The following is a 17,031-nucleotide window of genomic DNA, read 5'->3' as shown; positions in this document are numbered from 1 at the left end:
AAAGCGGAAGAAGTTGTAAAATTGGAGATGATTCCCCTCCTTCTCACCATTCTGTACTGGCAGTCAGCGACACTGCACCGAGGCTCAGATGTGGGTGTGGGTTGTACTCAACACTGTCCTGGGGGTCCTGAAGGCTCTGCCTGGCCTATGACCTGGAGCAAGCCCAGAGAGAACTCATAAGAAGCCCTGAGGGGAGAGGAGGGGCGGGGCTGATAGGACGCTGCAGACATCCTTCCCAGTGATGAAGAGTTCAGAGGGAAACGGGTAGTTTGATCCTGCTTATTAGTTTGTGGGATTTTGGAATATTTGTTTGTAATTTATTCTTCCAGTATTTTAGGTAACAGTCTCTTTACCCTTTGATAATATTATTGTGTTTATAGCACGTTTTAGAATGAGAAAAGGTCTAATGGTCTCTGGAGATAGGAACTCTTTTTTTTGTGTAAAGCAGTCAAAGAAAAGCAGGTATTAGTGATGCCTGAGTGCCTTCTAGGTATGACTTGTAGATCTAGGTATTTCAGATTTGGTTTCTGAACTTTATTCATTAAATTATTATAGCAAAAGTGGGTTATTACTTTAAAAAGTGGTAATCTTGCCTTTCAGTTTCAAGTATCTTGTGGATAGAGAGATGTCTTTGGAGGAACATTATTGATCAGACCCAGCCTTAAAGGAAATGATCTCATAGCACATGTGTTAATACGATAGATTATCTCAGACATACTTAGGATGGATCATCTGGGAAAAAGTTGGATCCCTACCTTATACCAATTGGATCTCAGATTGATTAAATCTTTTAGTGTAAAAAAATATAACGAGACATACCTTTGTACATATGCATAGACACACACCAAACTGTCAGTGGAGTAGAAGAAAACATTTTAATAACGGTGACCAAGTGGCCTTAGGTTTACCTGCAAAACCGAAAACTCAGCAAGGGTTGGAAGTTTATTTTTCACTAATGATGAAAGATTCCATTCTGAGAGTGTTTCAGATCTGGTATAGGCCTCACCAGGTATTCACATACCCAGGCTTCTTCTAGATGTGCATGGTAAGTTCTAGGGTTGCTGTTCTTAGCATGGTCCACATCCAAACAGTGGATTACAGTGGGATGGAAGGGGGCCATGCCACACTTTGAAGATGCGTCCTGGAGTTCTCATATGGCACTCCGCAAACATCTCGTGAGTTATGCATTGGTCACATGGCTGTAACCCACAGTAGGGGAAACTGATGAAGATAGTGTGAGGTAACAATGTATTCAGCCAAAATTGGGGGTTTAATTATTAAGGACATGAGAGAAAGTGAGGAAAAACGAGCACCAAGTTGTCTTGGTTATTACCATTGTACTACTCTTGGTAATAAGGCCTTTTTATGATGTTAAGGAAAATAATGATTTGATCATGTATAAATACCCCCAGAACACATAAAGGAGTTACAACAAATGACAAATTTGGGGAAATATTTACATGTGAGCCTAAGAATTAATATATTTAGCAAAATTAGCATAATCAGTATGTGAGAGTTAATATATTCAGTATATACAGATGAGCACTCCTATAGAAAGAAGGGTAAGGTATTATGAGAAAGTAATCCAACAATAAGATAATCGAATGACCATTAAGCATATAAAATACAGGAACACCTGTGTGGCTCAGTGGTTGAGGGTCTGTCTTTGGCTCAGGGTGTGATCTGGGGGTGCTGGGTTCAAGTCCCATATTGGGCTTTCCACAGGGAGCCTGCTTCTCCTTCTGCCTGTGTCTCTGCCCTCTCTCTGCGTCTCTTATGAATAAATAAATAAAATCTTCTTCTTCTTCTTCTTTTTTTTTTTTAAACCTATATAAAATACATTCAATAAGGGACCCCTGGGTGGCTCAGTGGTTGAGCATCTGCCCTTGGCTCAGGGCGTAATCCTGGAGTCGGGGATCAAGTCCCACATCGGGCTCCTTGCAAGGAGGCTGCTTCTCCCTCTGCCTCTGTCTGTCTTTTTCTCTGTCTCTCATGAATAAATAAAAATCTTTAAAAAATATATATTCAATGAAATAGAACAAAATTGATCATTTTAACCTTTTTTAATACTGGCAAAAATCAAGATCATTGGTCACATGTGGTCTCATTCTATTGGAGGACCATTTTAGAAATGTTAACTGCCCAGAGACAGTTTTCCATGGGTCTCTCATGTCTGCATGTTCTGTGAGCAAAGCATGGACTGCCCCTTTGTTCTCAGCTATCTTTTCAAGGATGTTTGTATAGCACATGGCCTTGAAAGATGGAGTATCTTCCTGGAGGTCTCTAAGCTCACACCTCTCCTGTAGCACAGCCCCCTGCATTCACACAGCACACTGGGAATCAGCTCAGGGAGTTGGCTCCCAAATGCCACTGCTCTGGGTCAGAGTAATACATTGTCCTCACCTGTGACCTGGGTCTATTGGCTTCTCACACACCCTGTGAAACTGGCTAGCTACCTCATTGTCTGGCTAGAAGGGGAAGATTCCACACCCTACATTCTTCTTGATGGCATCAAAAGCTTTAAAGTCCTTTGACTCAGTAATTCCACCCTGCCGAAGTCATCCAAAATAGTTCATCAAAGATTTGTTCAAAGATAGGTGCTCCAGTTGTTTGCAGCCTTGAGATTAAATGGAACCAATGTAGATTTTTCTAGAGGGTCAAATGATGGCCTAACTTCATAGGGAGCCATAGGTTACCCGAAGATGCCCTAGCTCTCTGGTGGGCATGTAAAGTGAAAAGAGGAAGATAGTACAGTTTCCCGCTAAGGTCCCTGTAACTTTGCACATCTAAATGTGTGTGTGAGATTCTCAACATCTGTATGGATAAAGACAAAAACGGTGATAGTGATTACCTCTAGATGGTATCCCAAATATTTTAAAATATTTTTGCTATGACTAGAATAACTTTCATAAACGAGGAAACAAAAGATGGTTAAAATTTTGCCCCTAGAATTTGTCAACAGATTGCAATTGTTAACTCCTGTGATTTCTAGTTGCTGTTAAGTCTCATAGGAAACATCGTAAGGGTTGTTTTCAGTACGAATCTTTTTATAGAGCAGAAAGTAAACTCTTCTCCAGATTGACTAGCTTCTCTTTTTTTTATACCATCTGTGAGGAAGTATAGTATTTGCTTTTTTCTTCTAAGCTGTATGTCCCATAATTTAATTTTAAATTGAGTATTTGAAAGTATTTTTAAAAAGTCACTCATATGTTTACTTTCTTATCCGTCTGTCTCTGAGCGTGGTTTAAGTTTGCCTTAAGTTGCTTAATATATCTTCCAAGTATTTTTAATGCATTTGTATTTTGTATATTTAATGTATTTGTATTTGTGGCATGTTTTTAAATATATTTGCTTTCTTATCTTTCTGTCTTTTGTTGCTTTGTTTGCCTTTGCCTTGTTTATGTTGCTGGTTTTGTATTGACTGGAAATTCTTTGTGATGTACTTTGCCCTCAGGACTTTTGATCCTCCTTCTTAGAGGCAGGTAATATGCTGGTCTTGCCACTAGCAACAAATATTTTGGGCTTGTTATCTTTCTTGTAGAGGAATCACTGAGTATCAGTCTATAATAGCGTTATTGAGAATTTGTGTGCATGGTATTATTTTAGGTATTGAAAAATAGGTGTTATGTGGTATTTTAATTTTAGTACCTTTTGGTAGGTTTTGCTTTTGGAGAGCTGCTATTCCATCTTTTTTAGAAGTCAAAATAGAGTCCTCAAGGAGGAGTAACAGTTTTAATCTGCCACAATGCCTGTGTTTTGGTGTCTTTCTAGCCTTTTCATCTTTTCATAAGTGTCTGCAGAGTGTTGATGTACCAGCCCTTTGTGCCTCTTGCAGCATTTGCTGTGACATGACTCTGGGTTGCTTAGAGCCAAGGAAGGAAGCCCCAGTGAGGACGAGGACAAGGACGGCCTCCTTCTAGGAGCTTTATGCTCTATTTAAGTACATATTAGCATTTGAATTATGCAACTAAGGAGTCATTTCAATTGGAAAGCCTATTTGAGGTGACTCCTCTTATTTAATTAATGTTCTTGCTTTGTTAGAACAAAGAAATCTCTATACTCTCAACAGATTAGAACAAGGCAATTATAAAGATGACCAGTGCCAGTTATGCCTGTCTTCACATATGGTTTAAACAGGCTTGCTATTTTAGATATTTTTTTCATGTATAGGAGGAGTAATGAGAGAAATTTAAAGAAATCTTTGCACTTTTTAAAAGATTTACTTTTGGAATGCCTGGGTGGCTCAGCAGTTGAGCTCCTGCCTTCAGCCCAGGGCATGATCCTAGAGTCCCTGGATCAAGTCCCACATTGGGCTCCCTGCATGGAGCCTCCCTCTGTCTCTGCCTATGTCTCTGCCTCTCTCTGTGTGTCTCATGAATAAATAAAATCTTAAAAAAAAAAAAAAAAGATGTACTTTTTAAAATGGTGATGCCATATATGTTCAGTGATAGACACGGATCTGAAGTGTACAGTTCAGCATTTTGATCCAAGAGTTTGTTTGAGTTACCACTTTCCTTTGCTGAGAGGCAGTTCTGTGACCCCAGAACATTCATTCATTCTTTCTTTTTTCTTTTCCTTCCTTCCTTTTTTTCTTTTTCTTCCTCCTTTCTTTTTTTCCCTCCTTCCCTCCCCTCCCTCCCCTCCCTCCCCAGAGATAGTATTCTTAATTTGTTGTCTGAGTCTTTCCAGTTTTAGAACTTCATAGAAATGTGGTCATGTAGTTTGTAATGATTACTCTGTGTCTGACTTTTGTATTCATCGTAATATTTTTGAGACTCATGCAAATGGTTGTGTAGATCTGCCCCTCCCTCCACTTTAGGGATGTACCTTATTTGTTTATTCCCATGATAATAAAGATTTGGGGGATCCCTGGGTGGCGCAGCGGTTTGGCACCTGTCTTTGGCCCAGGGCGCGATCCTGGAGACCTGGGATCGAATCCCACGTCGGGCTCCCGGTGCATGGAGCTTGCTTCTCCATCTGCCTGTGTCTCTGCCTCTCTCTCTCTCTCTCTCTCTCTCTGTGACTATCATAAATAAATAAAAATTAAAAAAAAATCTTAAAAAAAAAGATTTGGGTTTCCTTTTTTTTTTTTTTTTAAAGCCATGAATAAAGTAACTGTAAAGATTATTTTACATATCTTTTAGTGGACCTTTTCCTTTTCCTTGGTTTTAACTAGGAGTGGAATTACTGAGAGACAGGGTAGAAGTATGTTTAATCCTGTAAGAAACCACCAAATGGTATCCCAGAGTGGTTGTTAATCATTTCGTACTCCCTGTGGTCTGCCTGAGAGTCTCCCTTCTCCATCACTTTATAGTGTCACTTGTTTCCATGTAGTCCTTGGACTCTGTGTGTCATCATGGTTTTAGTGTGTGTTCCTCTGATAACTAAGAATACCAAGTGCCGTTCTATGTGCTGATTGGTCTTGGAGATCTTCCTTGTTTGTTTTTAGTCTGTTGAAAAAATGTGTGTTCTTTTCAATCTTTGTCTATATATGCTTTACATAGTCTGTATACCCCACATAGAGAATAAATATTGCCTGTATATGCTCTACATAGAATACATATATCAGTATCTACTGTCTGTATGTTCTAGAAAGATTGATGGTTTTTTTTAAAGATTGATTTATTAGAGCGAGAAGGGGAGGGAGAGAGAATCTGAAGCAGACTCTCTACTGAGCAGAGCCCAATTCAGTACTCCATTCCATAATTGCAAGACCATGACCTGAGCCCAAACCAAGAGTTGGACACAACTGACTGAGCCCCCAGACACCCCTAGATAGACAGACTGATGTTTATATGTGTAGTGAATATTTTCTCTGAGCCTGTGGCTTGTGTGTAAATTTTCTTAAAGATATCTTTTCATGAGCAGAAAATTTAAATTTGATGAGGACCAGGTAATTCTATGACCCAAGAAATCTTTGCCTACCCCAGAATTGTAAAGATATTAGCCCTTGTGTTCTTCTGGAAGCTTTGTAGCTATTTGTAGTTTAGGACTATGTTCTATCTCAACTAATAAATTTGTGTGTGTGTATGAGCTTCACTTTTTTTTTTAAGATTTATCTATCTATCTATCTATCTATCTATCTATCTATCTATTTATTTATTTATTTATTTATGAGAGACACAGAGAGAGGCAGAGACATAGGCAGAGGACAAAGCAGGCTCCCTGTGGGGAGCCTGATGCGGGACTTGATCCCTGGAATCTGGATCATGCCTTGAGCCCAAGGCAGACTCTCAACTGCTGAGCCACCCAGGTGCCCCATTTCTGTATGTTTATCTGATTGTTGCAGCATTATTTATTGTAAAGCCTTCCTTTCCCATTGAATTGCCTTGGTGCTTATGTTGGGAATTAAGTTTAAGTTTGGGTCTCTTTCTGGAACCTCTTGTTTCCTTGCCGATCTACCCTGTCTTGATTACTGTGGCAGGTAGTCTAAATCCATCAGCTTTGTCTTCAAGATTGGTTATCCTAGGTCCTTTGAGTTTCCTTATAAATTCTGTAACTGACTTGCCTGTATCTACTGATCTGATTGGGATTTTGGTAGAGAATGCATTCTTGTCTTTCCATCAAATTGGGGGAAAACTAACACCTTAGTAATCATGTTGCCTGTTAATAAACATACTTTAATTCTTCATTTCCTCCCTGTCCTTTTATTTCTTTTACTTCTTTGAAAGAATAGAAATATTGTAGACATTCATTCTTGCCTGATTTAATTTATTTACTCATGAGAGACACAGAGAAAGAGGCAGAGACACAGGCAGAGGGAGAAGCAGGCTTCATGCAGGGAGCCCAATGTGGGACTCGATCCTGGGACCCTGGGACCATGCCCTGAGCCAAAGGCAGGATGCTCAACTGCTGAGCCACCCAGGAGTCCCAAAGTGAACCCTGTTGTAAACTATGGGCTTTGGGTGATAATGAAGTCGATGTAGGTTCAACAACTGCACCACTCTGGTACAGGCTGCTGATAGTAGGGGAAGGGGTTGGAGCAGTTATTTCAGAGCTCTGCACTTTCTGTTCAATTTTTCTGAAAACCTAAAACTTTCAAAAATCTATTAATTAAAACAGAACTAAGTTATACTCTATAGGACTAAGTACTTGAAGCAGGGGTAGCAGTCACTTCTTGGCAAGCCTCAAGTACAGAATCCAGACATTCACATCCATACTCAAGGTTATCAAGCAATGCTGAGGCTGGCTAGGACAGAGCGCAGCAAACACTGGGATGCAATTCAGGGGTGGCTCTGGGCTCTCGATCATGTTTTATTCTGTATCAAGATATGGCCCATTCAAAGGGAATGGTGTTGATGTGTTCGAACGAGGTCACCTTTCCTTCCCCAGTGCAATTAATCTTTTCATCATCTTCTTATTTCTTTTAGCACATTCAGGGCATAACATATTATCTTCTAGGCCTGGAGATGGGAAAGTGCAGACAGGTAACAGGAAGAGAGAGATCATCCTTTTGGGAGTGTCAGGCACCCAGGCCTGACCTGCATGAAACTGCAGGCGAACCCAACCTTGTGTGTCTGCAAGGAGAGGTCTGCCATGGACCACACACCACCTGACACCAGAGGCTTGCAGCAGAAAGGTCTCAACAGAAGCAGGAATGGAACGTGAATTCACAGACTTGGATTGACTGGCTCTTGCAGCAATTCTTGACCATGCTGCCAACATGCCTTCTTGTGCCGAAGTTACGACTTTGACTGTATTAATCCCCCTGCCTCTCTCACTCTTACAACTTTTCCAAATCTTGGTCACCATCTTGCATTTCGCCGAACATGACTCCGATTTAGCCTCTGGTGGTGTTTCAGGAATAGTCTTTACATTGTCACACTCCTGGTTTGTTTCAGAGTAAGCATGTTTCTGGAGCCTCAGATAAACCTCTCTTTTCCGGCCATGGGTACTCAAATTCAATTGTTGGCACCAGTTCCGCAAAATGTCCCAACGTACTTTATTAACTGGAGGCAAACTGGCTGGCAAAGGAGGGGCTGGTGTACTACAACAACTATGTTTTGGACAAAACTTGAATCGTTCACTTATATGAGGATGACAAACTTTGTTGCTTGACCCAGGCATCTTCAGACTGACTTCTGAAGTTGAAGAAACACTTGGTTCCATTTGTTCTTCATTAAGTTCTTCATTAACTGGAACCAATGTGAGAATCACACTTTCTTCCTCTAATGCCTCCTCAGAGAAATTCTGCTCATTGTTGTAAGTCGAGTTCTCCATTTCCAGGACGCTCAGGGAAGGCAGAGCCAGCAAGGTCAGGACTTGGGCCCTCCAATCCTCTTCACCTCTCTTGCCTGGTTCTTGATGGTAGGGGAAGTGCTCACTATTTCATCAAGTAGGTAATAGGAGCTCAGTGGAGGTTTGTGTTTGATCAGATTGAAGTTCTTTTCTCCATCTAGTTTGCTGAGATTTTTATTTTTAAATGAGAAATGGGTATTGAATTTTGTCAGTACTTTTCCTGCATCCGTTGAGATACTCTTGTGGCTTTTATCCTTTTTTTATTAATGTGAATTAAACTGATTTTTAAAAAACTATTAACTATACTTCATAGACTTTATTTCCGTTTAACAAAAAAAAAAATTTATGTCCTCTTTCTGTTCTGGGATCCAGTCCAGGGGCCCGCATAATTATTGCATCTCCTCTGGTCTGTGCCAGTTTGTCAGTCTTTGCTTGTATTTCACAAGCATACCAGTCTACCTGGCCAGGTATCCTATAGAGATCTTCCAGTCTGGGCTTGTCTGATATTTTCCTGACAGTTAGACTGGGGTTATGGGCTTTTGGAAGGAATGCCACAGGGGTTCAGTGCCTTCTCATTCATCATACCACTGGGCATAGGACTTCGCTGGCCAATTTAGCCTTGATCATGTGGTGAGTTTGTGTTCACTAGTTATAGGTAGTAGATCTGTAAGGTACTGTCTTTCCTTTTCTGTGCTCTGTTCTTTGGAAGCAAGTCCCTAAGGGTAATTTGCCTTTAAAGCACAGGAAGGACTGGAGAGCCACCTCTGGAGGAGGGTTTGGGGGCAGGGGTGCAATCTACATATATTTGGGATTTTTCTCTGAGATTTGTTAAATTGTGACTGCCTTTTTTTTTTTTTTTAAATCTTAAACTTGTGCTTCTGGCTAAATCTCACTTCGTCGTGATATATTATGCTGGATTCCATGAACTTTTATTATTTTTTAAAAGGAATTTTGTGTCTTTACTTATGAAGAATATTGGTTTGTAATTTCTTAGCATTTTTGTGCCATTCGATTGCTCCATCTTTCCACCTGGTAAGTTTTTACTATTTAAAAAAAAAAGATTTATTTTCTTTATTTTGGAGAGAGAGTAAACAAGGGAGGAGAAGGGGAGAGAGAGAGAGAGAGAATGAATCTTAAGCAGATTCTTTGCTGCACATAGAGCCTGACTAAGGGCTTGATCTCAGGACCCTGAGATCATGACCTGGCCTGAAATCAAGAGTCGGATGCTTAACAGACTGAGCCACCCAGGTGCCCCTAAATTTTCACTATTGATAGAAGTAGTATTTGTCTTTGATTTGTATTTCATGATATAATAAAGAATTATGCTCTGTTAAATATTTTGTAAGGATTAAAAACATTTGGGGGATCCCTGAGTTGTGCAGCGGTTTGGCGCCTGCCTTTGGCCCAGGGCGTGATCCTGGAGACCCCGGATCAAATCCCACATCAGGCTCTCAGTGCATGGAGCCTGCTTCTCCCTCTGCCTGTGTCTCTGCCTCTCTCTCTCTCTCTCTCTCTCTCTCTCTCTCATAAATAAAATAAAATAAAATAAAATAAAATAAAATAAAATAAAACATTTGGTAAGTTTTTAAAAGCCATGTTCTCTGTAGTTCCCCCCTCCTCCTGTTACAGAGAGCTACCTGTTTTTTCCTCTCGAGTTTGAGTTCGAATATTGAATTTTCTTTCAAAACGTCAAGATCACAGGCTCATTTCAGAATTAGCTGGAGAACTTAAAAAAATATCCAGGGTCTGGGTCTTGCTTCCCTTAGATTTTCTAATTCTTTATGTATACCTTTAACCCTTGAACAATGCTAGGGTTAGGGGTTCTGGTCCCCACTCAGTTGAAAATCTATGTATAACTTTTAAATCGCCCAGAACTTAACCACTAAGAGCTTAATGTTGACCAGGAGCCTTACTGATAACAGAAATACTCTATTAATACCTACTTTATATGTTATGTGTATTATATACTGTATTCTTGAAGTAGGCTAGAGGAAAAAATGTTATTAAGAAAGTGATAAGAAAATACATTTATTAAAAAAAAAGAAAATACATTTATCAAAAAGATTCACATATAAGTGGACCTGTGCGTTTCCAACCTGTGTTCAAGGGTCAGCTGTAAGTGATAAGATTTCTAAGAGTTGTCTATTTTTAAAGAACTTTCATGATAATTTTCCTATGTACCTTCTGTTAAGAGTTACAATTAGATCTCTCAGGTTTTCAAGATGATTAAGTAGCTAAAAATCAGACCTTTGAGGTTTTTTTGGCAAAGCTTAATAATGAGATCACAAAAGACACATGTATTTGACTTCTCACACAATAGAATCTTAGGATAATTTTTATGTCACTTGACACTGCCCTTCATTGGAGTTTTACTTTTTTTTTGTTTTTTGGAGTTTTACTTGTAAATAGAATACCAGATAGTATTTGTTAAAGACTGTGGAGAAGGTGAGCAGTTTGGTGGATAGATTATTTTATTTGATTCTGTAAATCATGTGGACAAAAGAGATGCCATTTTTGAGCCCAGTATTTAGAATAAGAGGTGGTAACCAGTGCCTGAAGGCATGAATCTCTCTCAGAGAAGGTTGTCTAGTAGTGTAGGCTATAGTTGAGGCATGTAAGGCCTGGCCACGCTTCAGTGTTAGGTCAGAGCCTCATGTAGTTCACGCTTAACTGACTGTGAGACTTGGACCAGAAGCTTGCATTCTAGGAATTCCATTTGCTCAAAAAACTACCTTATAATGCTGTCCTTTCGTAGTCCTACCTTCCTTCCATTTCTAATCCCTGGCAACCAGTTTGGTGTTTTGTCTTGGAGAACTCCTGGGAATGGACTCGTTGCAGTGTATTATGATTGACTTCTCTCATCTTGTGTGGCTTTTGTGATTTCACCCCACATGTGTATCAATAGCTCATTCCTTGTTATTGCTTATGAACATTGGGTGGACCCAGTTTATCCATTCACTTACTGTTGATCCAGTTTTGGTGATCCAAAAGAGAACAGTAAATATTCTCCAACAAGGTTTTTGCTTTTTTGTTTTTTTTTTTTAAGATTTTATTTATTTATTCATGAGAGACACAGAGAGCCAGAGACATAGGCAGAGGGAGAAGCAGGCTCTCTGCAGGGAGCCCGATTTGGGACTCCATCCTAGAATTCTGGGATCACACCCTGGAGCCAAAGACAGACACTCAGCCACTGAGCCACCCAGGCGTCCCTCTGAGACAGATTTTTTTACATGAACATAAATGATCATGTCTTGTGGATAAATATTTAGGAATGGGATTGCTGGGTCATAGACTGGATTTGTTTGTTTTTGGTCGGTTATAGTATTTGTTTCAAAGAAACAATTTTCACCTCCTTCTTGTCTTCTTTAGATTTCTAGGTGGAGATTTGGATGCAGAATAAACTTTATTAATTGCAGTCTTGTCGTGTTTTATGTTAAACTTGCTTGGAAAGTCTTTGAACTGAAATTACGGTTAATGGTTGAATTAGAAATGACCACTGTAAGAAATAGAATCATTGCTTTATTGGTAGCCATTTCTTTTTCTCCTTTTTGGCCTTACTACTCAAAGTCTGTTCACCTGGAGCTTGTTAGAAATGCAGAGTCTCAGGCCCCACTAGAGACCTGTAGAATCACAATCTGCATTTTAACAGCATTCCCAGTGATGAATATAAACATGAAATTTGAGAAGCATTGTTCTGGAGCATTATGGAAGTGGAGAAGAGTACTTTGTAAATGAGTTTACCTTTGTTTGATTTGAGTGTAGTACAACAGAAACCTAGCTGGGTCCATCATATATGTTACCCATTTTGGTTTCAGATATTCAGTAAGACAGAAATAATGATCTCAAACCAACAAAATGCCAAGACTTTGGTACTTTAAAATTCTATGGTCTACTAAAGTCAGAATACTGACAGGTGGAGATATCATAGACATTAGGCTTAAAATCTAGTTTACATCAATCATTTTATCTTTAGGCATTTGAACACCTGAAGTTATTAGAGACTTGAAGTATATAGCAATGAGTATGTGCATTTGTAGTTGATCTCTTTGCACAGAAAATGTTGGGAAAAGAATACAAAACAATTTTATCTTTGGTTTATTTAAATTTTTTCTTGTGCATTTTCTAATAAAGTAGTTCATGTTTGTTTCTTTTTTTTTCATGTTTGTTTCTTTTAAGAGTAAAGGACATTTAAAATTATGAATCACGAGAATAAAGGGATGAATTCTGTTTTCTTTATGTTTACAAAAAGTATTGAAATGAACATGGCACTCAGTCCCTATCTTATCTCACAGGAGGTCATTGAGACCTAGTACAAGGTGAAAAGTGGTGAGATCAAAAGGAAAGTTAATGGTAGAGTAAGAATTGTTGGTGAAGAAATTGCTATTAGTTGGGACTAGGTTAGGTGATATTTTTGAAGGAATGCTGGCAGAATATAAGATGAAAGCTGGTTTTAGCGTGACTGAAAGAAAAAAAAAAAAAAAAGCTTTGCTATTGCAGTAGTCAGAGCCAGAGGCAGTGATGCACAAACTCTGGACAGTAGAATAAAGTAGAGCAGTGAATGAGGAAAGAGTTTGGAGGCTGAAAAGACCAACCAACCTAACAGCAGACTTGGAGTGCTTGCCTAGAGTACAAGTCATGGTAGATGAGGGCAGGAGCTCCTGAAGTGTTGAGCCTGTGTGACAGGAAGGAGTATACTCTCATTGAATGTAAGTCACACATTCCATTTTTGCTGATAACTCATGGAACTTCAGGGTTAGTTTAATAAATGTTTTGAATTTTGCTGGAAATTGGATCAGACTTGAGGCCAGCAGGGACTTTTGAAATTCATGTTTCCTGGGGCTCCTGGGAGGCTCAGTTGGTAGAGCTTCACCTGTTGATCTCTGGGTCATGAGTTAGAGCCCCAGGTTGGGTATGGTGCTTACTTGAAAAAAATTCTTAAATAGAAAAAAAATTATGTTTCTTCTCTCAGAAACATAAGTAACAACAGTATATATTGTATATTAATTACAAGCAGGAGTGGAACTTTTTGTTCCTAAAAAAAAACCTTTTTTTTAATGTTTGAGATGATTATTTGTTCCTGGAACAGTTTAGTATTTCACATGGCCTTGTCATGGAACATTTTACAGTATCTTTTCACCTTAAATATAAAGAGCCTTGTTATAGATAGAAAAACATTCTTCAGTATTTCATTCAAAAGAATGTGAATGAACTCAGCCTCCCTCCCTTTTTGTTTTGTGTATCTGCATTGTAGGGCAGTATGGAAACTTTGGAACTACAGAAGGACATAAAAGAAGAATCAGATGAAGAAGATGATGATGATGAAGAATCTGGACGATTACGTTTCAAAACTGAGAGGAAAGAAGGAACAATTATTAGGCTCTCAGATGTAACTAGAGAGAGAAGGAACATTCCAGAAACTTTGGGTAACTTTTTTTGCCTGTCTCCCATCCTTCTTCACTCCATTTTAACTTCCTCCATGGTACTATTATGATTAATCAAATAGGTAGAAACAGTTCTACTTCATAGATTATTGTATGTGCTGTCCAGAGAGTGGATGGTCTTTGCCAGGTTAGAGCTGAGTTATGGTGCTGTGAAAGTCATTCTATAAAAATGACTGTCTTCTGGATTAAAAATATCAATAAAATACTTGATTGCTCATTTTTTAAAATAGTTTTTCTTTTGAAGTTGATGGCCTAGACCTATTCTCATGCATACCGTGCAGGTCCTGGCTGGCTCTAGGAAGGTGGTGTGGGGATGGTACAGGGTCATTTGACCCCTCTTGAGACACACAAGGTTGCCGGGGCTAAGTCTAGACCAGACTGTTTGTGTTGTGTACTTATTATTGTCATTATAGCCATCTTTTTTGTCTTTTCTTTCCTGTATGTCATTCTCCATGTTTCATGAGATAAGGTGATTTATTTATAGACATAATCAATTGAACATCATTCTGAGTAAACCCTGCTTTTAAAGATCTCCAGCAGGCTGTTGCTGATCAGCAGAGCCCTTTTCAGTATTAACCTAATCCTACCCCTCAACGAGTTTTTTTTCCTAGCGTCTATTACAAAGAATAAAGTGGTTTTCAAATTGGATCAAGCAACAGAATCCCCTAGAAGACTTATTAAAACACAGATTCCCGGACCCACTCCCAGCTCTTCTGATTCAGTGGGTTTAGGCTGGTACCCAAGAAAGTTGGATTTCTCTTGAGTTGCCAGGTGATGCTATTCTTGCTGCTCTGAAACCTGTACTTTGAGAACCACTAGGATATTATACTGTATTCTAAGGAAGAGGGTGGAAGGGTGGAAGGACAGAGGGTTTACCCACGTACGAGTCTTGGTTGAAATAAAAATAAACTCCTCAGTCATAACGTTTATTTTTTAAACTATTATTTATAGCCCTTTTCATTTGGAAACATGAGCACATGTCTATAAGTGGTAGGTGTGAATCTACCTGAGGACACCAGGCTCCCAGGGTATTCACATTAACAGTAGTGAGACAGTCTTACCATGTTATTTATTAGGTGTGATTTATGGAGAGATTGTTAGACTCTTGGCAGTCTCTACTTCTTAGCCCTTTGATTTCCTCCTTCTCTGCCTTTTGACCCAAAAGTTTCCTGGACTTTTCTCAACTTATGCTATAAAGTTGCCAGTTGATCTAAAGCAGGACAACCTAAGTTTCTAAGAAAGAGGATCTGAAGTTGGCCTTGGGTAAAAGGAGATGAAGCAAAAGTCTTAAAATAGGAGGATAAGCAAAAAACAAAAATGTGTCCTTCAGCAGGAGGACTTGGTAGCGTTACACACTGGAGCAGACATCTCAGGCTTGGGCTAGAGTAAGATGAACAAGGGCGACGGGTGTTCCTGGCTGAGCCCTGGAGGGCAATGGGCAGCATCTTATTAGAGATGGCATAGGGTTGGGATGGGGATGGATCATCACTTTTCTACAGTTTTGTAGTGGCTATGGTGTTATATAAGTTGGGGAACTTCATGTATCACATCATAGTAACTGGGATAGCTACAGGTTCTTAGAATGTGAGATCACTTGTCAAACACCAAGGGCTGTTCCCTCTGTAGCCAGCTCCCTGTAGGCTAGTGTGGAGGTTGCCTTTCCCTGAACCTCAATGCCTCTGCCTGCCTCCTGTCCTCAACCAGAGTTCTCTCTCTTTGCACTGTACCTGCCCCAGGCACTGATAGCATGTCTCGAGGTATCCATCCTGCTTGTGCTCATCATCTGTGTTGTGTTCATTCCTGCATCTCAGGACCTTTGCCTCCTTTTGCTCTTTTCGTGGTCATTTGTACCTCCTGAGAGAAGAGGTTGGAAGGGTTAGTGGTAGGTAAGCAGGAGCCTTTAAATACAGAGAGAGGAAAAAAAAATACAGAGAAAGTCTGGAGTCCTTAGTGCCAGAGGGGCTGTAAGCATAAAGAGTTTGGACATTTGCCATTCTTTTAAACATTAAAAAATAAATGCATTTGTGCAAATTTGGCTGGGTAGTAGACCAAGTGAAAATGATGCTTAAATATATCTTTTTCTGCTCCATACATATGTGGCCCCTGACATAAGCAGGCTTAGTGTTTGAAACATGAGTTTTCTGGTAACTCAAGTTAGGCTTATTCCCAGTACAAAATGGATTTTTCTGTCCATTTACAGATTGGTTTTCTAAAACAGTACACTCTTATTAGCCTGATCCCACGTCCACCCAACACCCCCCTCCCCTGTACAGAAGGGTAATTTTACATATGAGAATATATATATATATATATTTTTTTTAACTTTAAAAGATTTTATTTGTTTATTCATGAGAGAGACAGAGAGAGGCAGAGACACAGGCTCCTCCCTTTGGGGAGCCTGATGTGGGACTCAATCCCAGGACCTGGGATTGCACCCTGAGCCAAAGGCAGATGCGTGACCACTGAACCACCCAGGTGCCCCCAAATGAAAAAATAATTGATTGAGAAAGAGAAACTGTACATAATTTGGTAAACTAGAAATCTGCACAAGTTTTACCCTCTAATTTATTTGTGTGCTCTTGGTGATGAGAGATAGCAGTGTCAGGTCCTGTATAGAAATACTTATATTTATTTGACTGTATAAGGCTGTTTACTCTTTGTAATGGGATTAAAATGTCTTGCTGCAAGAATCCATACATTGTCTCATGATATGTTTTTTGACAAATGATGTCTTTTAAGATTTTGAATACAAATAAAAATTAACTTGTGATATCATTGATTAATATTGAGAACCTTCCACTCCTTAAAAAGAAGACTGAAATCATTATGCTCTGGCATCCCCCGTTCTTGACCCTTTGGTCTGTTTGCAGGCAGTGAGTTCCCTTCAAAACTCAAAAGGATGTTGGGTCTCTCTCTCTCTCAGCCCTTCTTGCATTCAGATAGAGGACGCCATCATTAAATGGGGAGACCACAGATTCGTATATAGGACAGTCTGGCAGCTATAGACCCTAATACTGAGTCAGTGTGTATTTTGAATTCATATAGAATTTGGGGCTTTCAACCAGCATTCTGAGTACTAAGCATTTCAGAAAATGTGACTTTTTCCTCAGTTTTCCTGAGTATGGTACAAAACCACATGCTTAGCAGATAGATTCATGAATTATGTACAAACGATGCCGTGGGGTATAAGTGCTTGACTCTCTTGTGGATCCCAGCTGAGAAGGATTTCTAGAACATACATGTGTAAGGGAGTGATGTATTTTGAATCGAAATGTCAAAAGCCATCTCTAAAAAGTAGGTGTCAGTGACTGGTTTTTCTAAGGTCTCAGCACAGAAGTTCTGAGCTGCCAGT

At 39.5% G+C, this 17,031-nt stretch overlaps 2 protein-coding genes across 5 annotated transcripts in view; one reads left to right on the top strand and one right to left on the bottom strand.

Annotated features, from left to right (window-relative positions):
- Window positions 1–17,031, top strand: part of RBM33 (RNA binding motif protein 33) — a 145,245-nt gene that overhangs the window by 54,945 nt on the left and 73,269 nt on the right. For all 4 annotated transcript variants that reach the window (XM_072776844.1, XM_072776841.1, XM_072776840.1 and 1 more), the window contains one exon: window positions 13,490–13,661. In XM_072776844.1, the coding sequence (XP_072632945.1) occupies window positions 13,490–13,661 (172 nt within the window). The remainder of the gene's footprint in view (window positions 1–13,489; window positions 13,662–17,031) is intronic.
- Window positions 5,913–13,183, bottom strand: LOC140604983 (developmental pluripotency-associated protein 2-like). The gene has a single exon (XM_072776845.1). The coding sequence runs from the start codon at window positions 8,218–8,220 to the stop codon at window positions 7,315–7,317; it is 906 nt and encodes a 301-aa protein (XP_072632946.1). The 5' UTR covers window positions 8,221–13,183; the 3' UTR covers window positions 5,913–7,314.

This window comes from Canis lupus, chromosome 15 (genome assembly GCF_048164855.1).
Source record: "Canis lupus baileyi chromosome 15, mCanLup2.hap1, whole genome shotgun sequence".
NCBI lineage: Eukaryota > Metazoa > Chordata > Mammalia > Carnivora > Canidae > Canis > Canis lupus.
This window is presented reverse-complemented; position numbering and strand designations above follow the sequence as displayed.